The sequence below is a fragment of the Panthera tigris genome, chromosome C1, assembly GCF_018350195.1.
Source record: "Panthera tigris isolate Pti1 chromosome C1, P.tigris_Pti1_mat1.1, whole genome shotgun sequence".
In the NCBI taxonomy this organism is placed as follows: Eukaryota; Metazoa; Chordata; class Mammalia; order Carnivora; family Felidae; genus Panthera; species Panthera tigris.
This window is the reverse complement of record NC_056667.1, coordinates 16,502,873-16,516,574: the sequence shown is the minus strand read 5'-3', so window position 1 is coordinate 16,516,574 and position 13,702 is coordinate 16,502,873. Positions and strand designations below refer to the sequence as shown.

The 13,702-nt window shown below is 55.8% G+C and overlaps 1 protein-coding gene across 5 annotated transcripts in view; it reads right to left on the bottom strand.

Annotated features, from left to right (window-relative positions):
• Positions 1 to 219: 219 nt before the first annotated feature.
• Positions 220 to 13,702, bottom strand: part of ZBTB40 (zinc finger and BTB domain containing 40) — an 80,673-nt gene continuing 67,190 nt past the window's right edge. For 3 of the 5 annotated variants that reach the window (XM_042994209.1, XM_042994212.1, XM_042994208.1), the window contains exons 13-19: positions 12,354 to 12,518; positions 9,598 to 9,812; positions 8,280 to 8,442; positions 7,498 to 7,584; positions 6,096 to 6,313; positions 4,083 to 4,273; positions 220 to 1,493 (exon numbers count right to left, since the gene is read on the bottom strand). In XM_042994209.1, the coding sequence (XP_042850143.1) occupies positions 1,421 to 1,493; positions 4,083 to 4,273; positions 6,096 to 6,313; positions 7,498 to 7,584; positions 8,280 to 8,442; positions 9,598 to 9,812; positions 12,354 to 12,518 (1,112 nt within the window). In that variant the 3' untranslated portion in view covers positions 220 to 1,420. Of the gene's footprint in view, positions 1,494 to 3,046; positions 4,274 to 6,095; positions 6,314 to 7,497; positions 7,585 to 8,279; positions 8,443 to 9,597; positions 9,813 to 12,353; positions 12,519 to 13,702 lie in introns of those variants that run through there. The other 2 variants (XM_042994210.1, XM_042994211.1) reach the window with 2 other exon arrangements.

Here is a 13,702-nt window from a genome sequence, read left to right as displayed (position 1 = left end):
CTCCACGTGACAGGACAGCATCCGTCCGCGCGCCCCCCCCCCCCCCCCCCCACCGCAGGCCAGGCTGTGCTCGTGTGGCCTGAAGGCACAAGAGCCCCGAGGACACCAGGCCTATCAAGCCGGTGCCCATCTGACAGCTGGCCAGAACCAAAGAGGAAACAGGTCTGTAACATCACAGTCCATTTGAAACTCAGGCAGCACAAGATTTTCAAAGTACGTATTTTATTTATACAGAATAGTGCAAGTTAAATGAAAATAACGGTTTGTAATCTACTTTACACAGCACCAGGTGCTGGCTAGTTGTCCTGACCGTGGTGGGAGGTGTGGCTGGCCTTGGGAAGAGAAACGACGAACATTTCCACGGTTGGGACGCAATGTGAATTAGCCCAGGAAATAATTTTTCTCAACATGATCCCCAGAACACAGGCGGCTTCCCTCGTCCTTAGAGGCACAGCTGTATGCGCAGGAAGTTTCTGAGTTCTGGCTGTGCTTTGAGCCTTTGGCCCAAGTCCTACCAGCCCCAAGGTTTTCCATGACAACAAAACAATCATCATCAACTTGCTTCCGATACCCTCTTCCACCCACAAATCTTACTGTTAATCCCATTTCTTCCCTACAACTCAAGGGACCCTGGGATACACTGGACCAAGCGGAGCAGGGCTGAGGCTGCTGTTCTTTGTTTGGGAGGAATAATTAAAACATCCCAGCAATTTCTCTGTCACTGTCCAGCTTTCCAGTCCCGATTTAATAGAAATGCTGCTTGTCCCCTACAACCGTTCTATGCGAGGTTACCAGTTTCTTCCATCCCTTAGGCAATTCATAGATCTCAGGCACATTGAGATTTAAAGGCACAGCCCTCCCATCTCATTAATATGTCATCAGCCTGTGGAGACCGCGACATCACCTGCAGTGAGAAACTCTTAGGGCCCATCTCATCTTTCTCGATTCTGAGAGTACACCTGATTTATTGAAAACCATGAGCAGAGTAGGCCACCTCCCCCACCCCCCACCCCCCCAACCCATTCGCCCTGTCGGACTGGACCTCATTTTGTCCCTCAGCACCTGACCATCAGAGCTCTTCCCTGGGGCATGTGGCCAACACCCGTGGTTGGTGGGAGAGGAGGGTCAGTGTTTCCGCACAGAAGCCCTGGATGGATCACCAGGATTCATCACGGAACCCAGGATTCACAGCACAGACAAGACCCTGGCACTCGCTGGGCTCAAAGGCTTCTAAACATAAAGCTTCTGAGACAGAAGAGACAGGCTTTTTGCCTCAGCCCCTCTGCTGCCCTGCCGGCCCCAGGTGCTGCTCAGGTACTTGGGACAGTCCCATCTTCCTCGGGCAACCCTTGCTCTTGAATCTCCTATCTGTCGTCTCACTTACCTGGGATGGCAAATCCCGTTCCATAAATGATCCCCATTATTCCCACAGAAGCAGACTCCAGCTTGGAATCTGACTGCCTTTCCACTCCTCACCGGCTGCTCCACGAGCTCTGGAAGCAGAGAAAGTCCGCGGTCCCACTGAACGCAGCCGGGAAGCCCACAGGCTCCTCCACTCCACCGCAAACGCGCCAGGGTTCAGCCTGGAGGCCAGCGGGGCGCAGCCCTGGCAACGAGGCAGACAGACACCTCTGCCATAAGAAAGCAAGTGACGGGGACCGAGGAGAGCACAATGACAATGTCCTCTGTGGCAGACATTCAGAAGGTCTCTCGGGCAGCAGTGGGAGGAAAGAACAAAAACAGCAGAGCTAGAAAAAGTCTTCCTACAATTAAAATCCACACTTAGGCATCTTTGGGGAGGGACACTGTAAAATCACCGCCACGCAGTGCCCTGCAGAGGTCCACTCGGAGCAATGACTAAACTCAGGACGCACCTTTCCTCGCTGTCGACTAGAAGCGGCACAGGGTCCGTGCCTCCTGCCGAACGGGCCACGGGGCAGGCGCGCACCTAGCACACGTCCGACCCCTCTGTTTGCTCCCAGCACAGTGAGCTGCGGGTCTGGCGATTCTGGAGGAAATGTGTGCCGTGCCACAATGTGGGGCTCCACCGGAGACCTGAGAAAGGATTTCTCGGTACTTGAAAAGATCTGGAACTTGGTTTAAAAACTTCAGCTTTCCTTCACCAGGAGACTTTTTTAAAAAGAAAAATCACTTTTCCCTACGAGCCCTTAGCAATTAAGTTTCTATTTGTTTTTCGACTAGAAGGGATTCTGACGGCGCTGCAATCCCCAGCCGCCGCCGAGGCTCGTGAGGAGCGGCACTCTTATCCGCCGGGCTGGCCCCCGTGGCACTGTAAGCACGGGCCACTCCATTCTCTTCCGGAGGGTTTCGTCTGGTCCCAAGGGGCGATTCGGTGCCACTCTGCCAGTTGCAGATCGAGAGCTCTCCCGGTCTGACGGCTCACGGGACCGAAAAACCTTCAGAAGAGACGGCCGTGGCAGGAGCAGTGAGGGCTTCACGCGGAGGCCACGTCTTAAGGGTTTGAGCACCATCTTCTGGTCAGGTTTTGGCTTTTGAGGACTTGCCTTTGAAAACTTCATTTACTCCACAATGGGAAGATCCCTGAGCCGACAAGCTCAAGTGACTTGCATATCGAAACGAGGACACGAGTGGAGGCAGGAGCAGTTAGCTGCCTGGTGTGCACAGGCCTGCGCTGGACCTCACCGCCCGCGCGCACGGCCAGATGGCCGCAGCGAACGCGCCGGTCAGCGGCAAGGCCCCGCCTTCCGCCCTTCCAGCGGGGCGCGGAGGCGGTGAAGTCCTCACCGGGTCCCAAATCGACCCCCTGCCCCTGCTCGGACGGGGTCACGCGAAATGTGCTCGGCAAGGAGGCGTGGGCTCGCGGGGGGCCGACGCAACTGGGCACTACCTCCGCGGGGGGTCAAGCCCCTCGCCGTGGCAGGGAGCCCTGGCTGCTGTGTAAACACTGCACTAGCAGACTGCGACCTCCTGGCATCGAGGAAAGAAGACAAATGCTAGTCGTTCCCTCCAAACGGCGGGAACCTACATCCATCTAATTGCACTTCATAACGGATTCCACAAACCATTAATTATCAGATTATATTTTAGGAACCGCACATAAAAAACTTGGTGAAATTCAGACTCCAAAGGCTCACGACCCTGCGGTAACAGCGGCGGCCTGGAGAGTCGGACGACAGGCCCCTCGCAAGGCAGGGGGAGCGGGGCCGGAGGAAGAGCCAGGGGCAACCACGGGCACCACCGCACCCGGCCCGGCACTGGTTCATTGGCCGTAACGCCAGCTCCAGAGTGAGGGAGCGAGGGTTGCGGGCCACGTAGACATTTCCCGCTCTGACTGGAAATAGGGGTGAGGGGAATGTGGGAAGGCTGCGGGAACCAGCCTTCAGGTACAGAACACCACGGAAAATATCCTGGAAAGGCAGGGACTGTCTTTGCAGCGGGACGGCCCCACACTGACTGCTTCCCGCAGAAACACGGCAAGGCCTCGTTTGGGGAAGGGCTGACGGTCCTGACGAGGTGGGACTCGGCATGGAAGCGAGGCCTTCCCGCGTTAACACGCCGCTCCCCATCCACCGGGAGTGGGCTGGGCCTCCCGAGCAGACGGGAGGATGACAGGGTGAGGAAGAGGCCAGTGTGCACCAGCCTGGGGGTCTCTGGATGGTCCGTTGTGCTTTGCTCTCATTTTTAGACGGCCAGAAGGCACCGGCAGCCCCGATCTGTGGGCCACTGTCCCCCACACCCCTGCCATTCTGCACAGGGAAGGCTGCCCCCGATATGTGACCGCCGTCCCACAGGTACCTGCCATTCTGCAGGGAAGGCTGCCGGCACACAGCCCCTCTCTGGTGCCCTGGCCACCAGCTCCCATCCCACTGCTCATCACAGAGGCCACTGCAGTAGGCCCGTCCCCTCTGAAGGGCAGCGGTGTCGGTGCCGATGACTCCAGCACTGTTGGTTCTATGAGACCGAAGTGAGAGTGTTCCGGTTGGTGGAGGCTAAGATGCCCACTACTCGGGCCAGCCGGGGGCGGAGGGCAAAGGGCAAAGCTGCGGAGCGTTCTCTCTGCGGCAAACGCAGGGCCCTCCCCTGGATGGGCAGCCACTCACTTGGCCTCGCCACAGATGAGGGTCACGGTACCATCTAGCAAATCCTCCACGGTCACCGCCACAAGCTCAGAGCTGGTCTGAGACGTCTGTGAATCCGGCAAGGTCACAAACACCTGTGACCCAGCAAGCTGGGTCTCCTCCAAGGTGATCACCTGCTCTGTCGGGGCCGCCGGCTCTGGGGTTTGGATCACCTGAAAGGGAAAGACCACGAGACGGCTCTGGGCAGTGTCCACAGTGGGCTCCCCAGAATTTACGTGGTTTTCATCTCGTGCTGTAATGATGATATTTATGTTTTCACCTGAGGAGAGCAATTACATGTGCCTAATGGGAAGAGGCAAGTCTAACACAGCAGCGATGCAAAAGAGAAGGCAGGCAAACAATTTAAATAACTCCATGTGCTAAATTGCTATAATTTAGCTCAGTACGCATCTCAGGGTGCCCGGACTCTGTGATTACCCACCGGTGAACACGGGCTCAGTTTCTTACACTGGGTTTTCCTGTCTCGAGGATCACGCTGCGGAGGGGAGCGCCACTGAAAGGAATGCTACTGAAGGTGGCCGGTCTCAGGCTTGACCACGGAAACGGAAAGACTTATCGGAAGCCTTGGCTTGCCAAAGGCGGTGTCTCTGGCCCTCAGTCAGGCAAAGAGCCTTCCTTGGAGGCTGTGTGGCTACAGAACTTGGGAGCGGGGACGAGTGGAGGAAATGTGACTTCCGTCAGCTCCCTCGTTTGCCTCCCCAGGCTGGCAGCCCCCCTCTAAGGCCACACGGACTTCTTCCAAATCCGGGTCACCTGTTCCAGACGGCCTTCCCATCCCAGGGAGAGCCAGTCTGTGGCGAAACACCCATTTCCTGCCCGGACCTCCACGCTGATGCTCGTGGCCTGTGGAGCTCGGGACAGCTTGGTGCCCCCTGATACTCTGAAACCAGAGAGCCCGTAGTGGGCACAGCTGCCCTGGCTCTTGAGAATCAGCCCGGAGTGAGGAGCAGAGCGCTAGACCTGAGGGGGCAGAGCAGGGGAGGCCAAGCTCAGTCACCTGTCTGTGCTGTGGGGATGAGGGGACTAATTCTGAGGTCTAATAAAAAATCACCCGGGATAGCAGTTTTCAAACTGTTTCTCCTTATTCTTTAGCAACAGAAACCTTTTTCTTCCCCCTCCTCATGAGACATCATAACTTACCAAGAATCCTAGTATATAAAATCCTAGTATATAAAAAAGATCAAAGCAGAGCCATCGTGGGTGATACAGCAGCAGGGACTTCCCTGGAGCCTGCCCACCTGCCTTGGTCTCTGCTCGCACAGAGGCCCGTAAGAACACGGCTCACAAAGGACTCATCTGTGGGGCTGGACAGCAGGACCGTTCAAGCAGTTAATGCTTCCGTTCCAGTCCACCCACAGACGATCGACAGAACTGGGTTTCTTTTCCTCCTCTACCCACCCTCGCTGGAGAAGACAGGAAGAGCAGGAAGAGGACCAGGGACACAGACAGGGGCTGGAGCAAGCTTAGTTTTGAAACATCAGAAGAGGCGAGCTTCCCCCCGGGAAAGGTGAATGGCCCTGACACACCCAATGTGTTTCGAAGGTGTCTCTGGCCCTGAAGGTGGTTGGTCTCAGGCTTCAACGGCAGGGGTCCCGACAGAGAGCTCACCCCCTCTTCTCTGAGGCCTCCCGCAGCTCCTGCCGTACCCCAGGGTGTTTTGCAGAAGATGGGGAGTGTGTGAATGAGGAGAAACCAAGCTTGTTGTGCTTGTGGAAATTCTCATTCCAGGATCCCTCTACCCAGGGGCCATCTGCATGTGTTCGCCAGGAGACTAGAATTTTCTGTTTTGTTTGGTTAAGAGGTCCAGAGAGACTCTTCTACAAGGCCCTCTTGGTCGTGAGTATAATTACTCATGGGACCCTCTGGGAGCCGGAGAGAAAGGCCGGGTGGCATGACAGAGCTGCCTCTAGAGAAGCCTTAGGAACCTCGTGTTAGCACCCTCATATCCGAAGGCCCCAGCATCACCTGCCCCACCTGTGAGGCTGCTGCTTGAGTCTCAGAGCCCGTCACCTTTGGGTGTTCAGATTCCAAGTGGCCATCAAGCTGGGCCTGCGAGGTGAAGAGCTCCCCGCAGAGCTCACAGGGGAAGGTGCTCTCTGACTGCTTGAAGTGCTCCGTGGTCACGTGGTGTTGCAGTGCTCCCGGGAAGCGGAAAGTAGCCGCACAGTACAAGCACCTGAACGGCTGCGACCCTGGAAGAGGGGGACACAAAGGACGGGCTGTGGGTGGAACGACTGAGAGAAGGAAGAGCAGGCACAGGGGAGAGGCCGCGCGGCCGGGATCAAGGTGCAGACGCAGATATAGGTTCTGAGGGGCCTGAAGCTTGTAGCTTTGGGGGATCCTCTTTAGGAAAAGGAACGCAACGTGAAAGATACAGGAACGGGCCCCATGCAGGTGAGGGGCTCTGCAGCACAGCACCAGATTCAGGCTCCAAGTGCCTCTGCTGAAGCCCATTCTTCACTCAACTGCAGGTAAGGGTGCGGATGATACTACACTTCATCAGGTCCCAGAGGCACGTTTTAACATCCCTGACACGGAGCCAACGGCATCTCACGACTGCTGCGGGCCAGGCGGCGGGTGACGTACAATTACCAACGGCTGCACAGGGACGGACGTCTAAGGTGGCGGCACCAAGCCCTGCGCAGTGTGCGTCCAGGGCTTCGAAGGAAACCCCCGAGACGGGAGCAGCGCACGTTGCTAGCTCACAGGAACCAAATGGCTGAGGAGGGACGCGGTAAGCGGTGGACGCTCAGCTACATCCCCAGAGCAGGACAAAGGGGCTAGTTTTCCCTAACGCTCAGGGGACCAACACCGACGGCCTGCGTGTGTCCGTCCCCAGTGCTGCTGATGCGGAGTAGACATCACGCACGACGACACATGCCCTGGCGGTCAAACTGAGAGCTACTCTGAGAAGCGGCTGCTCACGGTAATTTCTGTCTACCTTCCTCCCGACGTGCACACACAGGAGTGCGTACAGCCTCCGTCACATTAAGTCCCAAACGGCACTGAGAACGGCCTGCAAATTCTAAGTGACAACTAAGTATAGTTTAATTGGCAACAGTGTTTCTTTCTTAACGGCTCATTAAAAACTAGCATTTCAGGTCTGATGAGACACGGCCCTGACTACGATAACCACAGGGGCGCTTGAGGGATGCCCACCGGGGTCGCGCCTCCCGTGTTCCCTGGGTACGAACACATTCAGTTTGCAGTTACGCCGTGAGGAAGGAGGCACTACGATTGTCCCCGTTTGATAGATGAAGAAACTGAGGCACACGTTGATTAAGGGTCCTGGACCACACACCGCACAGCCGCGGACGGTGGAGAAGAGCATCCCCGGGGCGGCGGGGCCCAGGAACATCGTGGAAGGGGCACTGACCTGAATGCTGGCACTTGATATGAACCTGCAGCAAAGCCGGTGTGGGGAAGAGCTCCTTGCACTGGTCACACTCGTGGAACTTCGTATCTGCGGGGCACACAAGGAAACAGGTGCTGGGAACAAACAAGAGGACGGCCCTCTCGGGCCGGAGAGGCACAGGGCTGGGGGTGGCAGCGACGGCGAACACTTAGCCGGCGTCTCCCCGGGGAACCTCGTGCCTACAACCTGTCAGTGCGGTCTAGTGTAAAGAGCACCAGATCAGAACGGGCCGCCCGGAGGAAAGTAGGGCTGCCGTGAGAGGGGAAGGAGAAGGCACCCACCAGAGCTCAGCGTGCGCCTCACACACAGGAGATGCTTCAAGCCCGCAGTGATTACCCCGCAGACCGACCTGCGAGGTAGGTATTAAGAACTTTCTGAAGAGAAGGAATCTGGCTCAGAAGAGAGCGGTCACCGGCCGAGGTCATGCAGCCGATCAGCGCCGGAGTCAGGAGTCCACCCAAGCCCGTCCACCACTTCCCGGGTACCATGATGAGCCACTGTCGCTCAGGGGCCCATAGGAGCTTACGGTGCTCCACGCCTCTGGGTCTGAAAACCACAGCCACTCAAGCTGCTGCTCACCGTTACCGACGGGCCAGTGCGGTGGTGTGCTGGGACAGAACGAAGGCAGTTGCCACACCACACCACAGCCCCGGAAGCTGGGGTTGTGGACAGAGCTCAGGATGCTGTCATCTAGCCACTCCGCCCGTCAGCTCCCACCCCGTCTACAGGCACCCGAACTTCACCTGCATGCTCTGCTTTGATGTGCTTCTTGTGTTCAACGGTGTTGGAAAAGGTCTTGTCACAGGAGCCGCACTGGAGCGATGAAAATTTGGAAGATCGATGATTCTGAGCGGCAAACACATCAGGGTGGTGGGTCCGGTTGTGGTACCACAAACCAGACAATTGCTGCAAGGAATACGGCAAATGTTAAGTCTTGGAACGTTCCAACAAGCTGGAGAGTTCACCAGGCCCTCGTGAGACAAATGAGCTTATGGGTCTAGACCCACACTCTTACCTGTCACACTGAGAGCCCATGCGAGAGGAAAGGCTGGGGAACAAGGCACCTGTGTATTTGCCAAGAGGCTACTATGGGGCAGGGCTCAGCCTGGCCCTTCAGAAACTCTCACCCCTCACAACAAGCCTATGAGAGAGAGGCCAGAACCTTTCTAGCGAGGTGGAAGCTGAGGCACAGAGGGGCTAAATGATTTGCCCAACGTCATATGATTTAGTATAGAGCAGGGCCAGGATTCAAACCCTGGCCTTCCACCTGGAGTGTGTGGGCTGTATCTCACTGCCTCCCAGAGGCCCAGGGAAGCAGCAGAGACCCTCCTGGAGCGGGAGCATTTGTTGTCCCTGCTCCATGAGCAACTGCTACTCCTTTCCGGGCTCCAGAAGAGCCCCGAGACACTGTGCCTACAGTTCCGCTTTCCTAGAGGCCAAGCCCAGGCCTTACTCAGCTCTGTAACCCTGACGTCACAGCACCAGATCGGCACAAAGTTAGTGCTCCATTTCTGTTGAGCTGTGCTTCTCTCCGTATACCCAAATCTTACAGTTGTCACAAGAACCACCGTTTTCTCTGTAGTTTTAGAGTTGAGTTTCTCGTATGTGGTTTCTTTTTAGTTCCATATGGGGTTTCCCCTTAATCATATACCAAATTCGAAGGTGAAAAAGCAGACCCCCTTCCCTGGGAGTTACACAACAACCACCACCCAGTAATTGTGCTAGATAAGGGAGTTCCAGGCAGTGTTACGCAGCCATCGTCACTCTCACATCCCTTGACCCACAGGGTCAATGGGTTCCACAGAGTGTGAATGTCCGCAGGGAAAAAGCAGCATTCGGTTCGTGACAAGGCTGAGACCTGAGAGAAGAGGCGTAGGAATTCTCGGCAATTAAAGCTCCCAACAGCATTACTCTGACCAGATCACCCTCGAGAGTCTGAGTAATTACAAGCTGCATCCTTCACGGGAAGCGGCCACATCAGTGTCTCCAGGGCTCCCGGCAGATCGGAGGGAGGGCAGCCTGGGGACAGGGGGAGGCGCTCCTGGCAGAGCCTGAGGTCACCTGGTAGGCCTTGTTGCAGATCCCGCAGCTGAAGGGCTTGCCCCCGACGTGGGTCACCATGTGCCGCTCCAGCATGGAAGGGGCGCTGAAGATCTTCCCGCACGTGGGGCAGGGGTGGTACTCCTTGGAGTGGACCTCGTGGATGTGCTTGCGATGGTCCTGCAGGGTGGGGAAGCTCATCCGGCATTTCTTGCAGTCGTAGGGATCTTCTATGTCTGGTGCCACGGGACATCGTGAGAAGAGACGGAGGGGAAAAGAAACGACAGGCAGCAGTCAGTGAGACGCGGGCCGTGTGCAGCTCCAGGTGCCGGACTCCGTTCGGACGTCAGGCACGGCCGCAGACTCTGAGGACCAGCTGCGAGTGCGGTGGTCACCTGACTGCCCCCTACCTTCGTCCCGGGAGGAGGGACTCCCCCGAGGCCTCTGTACTAACCACCTCCGCGGCATCAAGCGGTTCATCCCGATTCCTCACGTTACACCCTACAAGTTAAATTCCGCTTAAGTACTTTGCACGGAGCAGTGCCCTTGCTCTTTCCCTGCTCGCGGTGGGCATTTCTGAGTTTTCTCGTTTTCTACAGAGATTTCCAACAAACTCCCCGGAGCATGCTATCTCCTTTATTGTCAGCACGTGACTGACAGGAAGAAGGCTTCCTCGCTCCTCGCCTTAGACTCAAGAAAGAAAACATTTTCAATGTTTAATGAGTGCCATGCGACAGGCATGTTTTAAGTGCCTTACACATATTAACTCCCTTTATCCTTCCAATAATCCTACGAGTGGGATCTATTATCATCCTATTTTAGAGATTAGGAAAAGCAAGGCTTACAGACTGCCTGCGCAGTGACACCAGTGGGAATGGCTGAACTGGGTGACAGTCCCAGCTCTCATTCCCGTGGCCCTGCTCCGAGCCACCTGCTTAACTGGACATGCCAACTCTGCAGCGAGGCCTCACAAACAAGAACTAGCACCGATGCAGGAAACGTGTGCTGTCGCTTTGGCAGGAAACTTCAGTTTATTTTTTCTGAAAGCAACGGAAAGCAGAATGTTTTCATCCTTTGCCCGCGAGCCAATCCTACACGTGCACCGAGTCAGATTAATTCAAGAATCTGGACGCGCAGCAGCACTCGGTGTCATCAACTAGTTGCCCTGTGGACATGAGCTCTTGAAATCTCAGTTTACGCTGCTGTCAGGGCGCTCTGAAGCGGTTCTCCGCAAGCCATGATGCGGGCCTGCGACACAGGTAAGGAACAGTTCAGGAGAGGGGCCTGGATGCTGGCCTGCCACCGGGGACGCTTCCTAAGACCCGGAAGTCTTTGGGGTCCTCTGCGTCCTGACAATTGACCGGTCCCGCCCTCACCCCTCTCCCCGGTAATGCTACCAGGAAAAGGAGACCAGAGGAGCATGGCATTCAAAAAGGCTGAAAGGACATAAAATGATGGCACTAGATCCAAGCCAGATCTCACTCATCTGGGAGCCTCACGAGCTGGACGTGGGGACCCAGGAACACCTTGGGGGAAGGGGGCAGCCCTGTGTATACCTCCTGCATCGTCCACAGTGTCCAGCCCCGGGCTGGGCACAGAGGAGCCCCAACAATGTCCTTTGCCAGCTGGCAGATAACAGATTTGCATGGGTTGACATTAAGTACATGTTTGTGAGGCCCTGTGTTTGCTAGAAACTGGTGCGTGGGAAACAGAGGCAGGGAGGGGAGAGGAGAGGGGAGAAGGGAAACAGAGGTGGGGAGGGGAGAAGGGAGAAGGGTATGCAGGGTGCATGACGTGCTAGAGAGACCGGCTTTGACGGTGACAAATGGCATCTGGGAGGGCTGCTTCCATCACCAGTAATAATATCTGGCATTTAGTGAGCATTTCTGTGTCACGCTTTACACGGGATACCTCACTAACTCTCACAGCGACCCAAGGTGGCGGCATCCCTTTCTCTCATGTACAGAAGGGGTACGGGAGGCTTAGAAAGGTAAAGAAATCTGCTTAAGGTCTCAAGGAAGAAAACGGCAGGGTCAAGATTCAAGTCCAGGCCCGTGTGATTTCAGAGCCCAGCTCCTCCTGACTCCCGGGGACACGGTGTCGATCACACGCCTGCTGCTGGAGAAGACGCAATGTGGCCAGCCAGACACCACACTGGCCGTCTCCCGAGGCTGGAATGAGGACGGAGTTTTCCGTACCCTCCTATGTGTGTGTCGAACAGTAGCACGTCTTTGTATCAGTGCCGGTAGAAGGGGACAAAAATGGGGGCAGACCCCACTGACCAAGTGGCCAGGGGAGCCCTGGAGAGAGAACGTGGGGCAGAAGGCTTTCAGGGCGGCGTGAGCAGGGACCACGTACAACGGTGTGCATGAGCTCAGACAGCGTCCGGCCGCTCCTATGGGGAAGGCGGGTAGGGCTATGAGATGAGTGGGGGCGGGAGGGGGCGTGGAAAGAGAAGCTCGGTGGACTAATGGGAATATTCTGGTGCTCTGCAGCCTGTTATCAAGGATCTCCTTCAAGCATAATTTGCCTTTGTCAGCCAAGCAGTACCAGGTGGGCTAAAAAGGAGACAAGGAAACAGCCTGGACGTTACACGATGACACGTTAAAACGGGATTTTTCTTGGAATAGGAACAAGGGACTCGGTTTTGCAGGAGAATAGGGGAGGAGGAGGCAGCAAACGGGGCTGGCTCTGGTGGAGTGTCATTTTCTGTCATGATTGCTACGAGCCCTCTCAGAGCCAGTGCCTGACATCCACTCCACAATCTCGGTACGTACTGTGAAAGGTGTGCAGGTGGATGGACAGGCCATTGGCTTGCCGGAAGCCCTTGCCACAGTCCCTGCAGACATATGGCTTGTCCCCGGTGTGGGTCCTCACGTGGCGGGACAGCTCAATGGACTGGGCGAACACAGCATCACAATACTGGCAGGCATACATTTTCCCTGGAAACATACACGAGTTTACCCATTAGAAACAGCACCAAACATTCACGGCATTCCTAAAACAAGATCACATTGCAAGGCACGTGGTGGGGAATATGATCTGGGAGAGGACATTAAACCACAAGCAACCTGCAACACACCGGGTGAGAGGTCTGAGCCCCTCTATCAGACGGCGGCACACACACAGCTGATGGCACAGTGTGGTCTCTCTCCCCTGAGGAATGAGGACAGAGTTCTCATCACACAGACTACCCATCTGCTAACCAGGCCACCCCAAGTACGGAAGAGCTCATTCCACTCCCAGGAAACAGATACGTCCTCATGCCCAGAAATTCTCGTGCCCAGGTACATTCTCATGCCCAGATACATTCTCATGCCCAGATACATCCTCATGCCCAGGGTCTGGATCCCTTGCCACAGCCACAGTGCAGAATTGCGACTTCACATAAAGGTGACAGACGGGGACTCAGAGAATGGAAGCCTTTTCCCGCTGACTTGCTATAAAGTTATTATAAATCATTTGGCTTCTCTATTTCCTCATGCACATTATGAGAATACAATGACCAGACTGCCAAAGACTGTTAGAAAATACAGGTACAGAGCAAGGCTCGGACGCCGGCATCTGTAAGCCACTCGACCAGCTGTGCCTCCAATGTCCATTATGGGCCAACAGAGAAGTGGAGAAATCAGTGAGGCAAGGGTCCAGGTCCCCCAAACCCTAGGGACTGCTTCAACGAGAGCAATCAATGCCATGTTCATCGTTCACATGTTGGGCTTTGAAATAAGATTCGTTAGGGAAAAAAGGGTTTCTTCAATCAAGAGTGGAATTATTAAGAAGCCCAGGACTCAGCCCTTGGCCTTCCTTATTCACACTTCGTAGAGAACCTTATCCCGGAGCTCAGATGCCATCTGTACCCTGACGACGGCCACATTTTTGTCTCCGGCTCCCATCTTTCCCCAGAACTGCGGACCTGCACATCCAACCGCCCATCACCCTCCTTCTCCGCCTGGAGGTCTAACCGATACTGCAGACACAGCTCCCAATTCCCTGTCCCCAGCAACCCCAGCAACCCCAGCACCCCCCACCCCCACGCACTCCAGGTTCCTCACCACAGTGAACGGCAGCACCATCTAGTACTCAGTTGCTCAAGCCAGAAACTCCAGGCCGCCCTAAACTCCCCCCT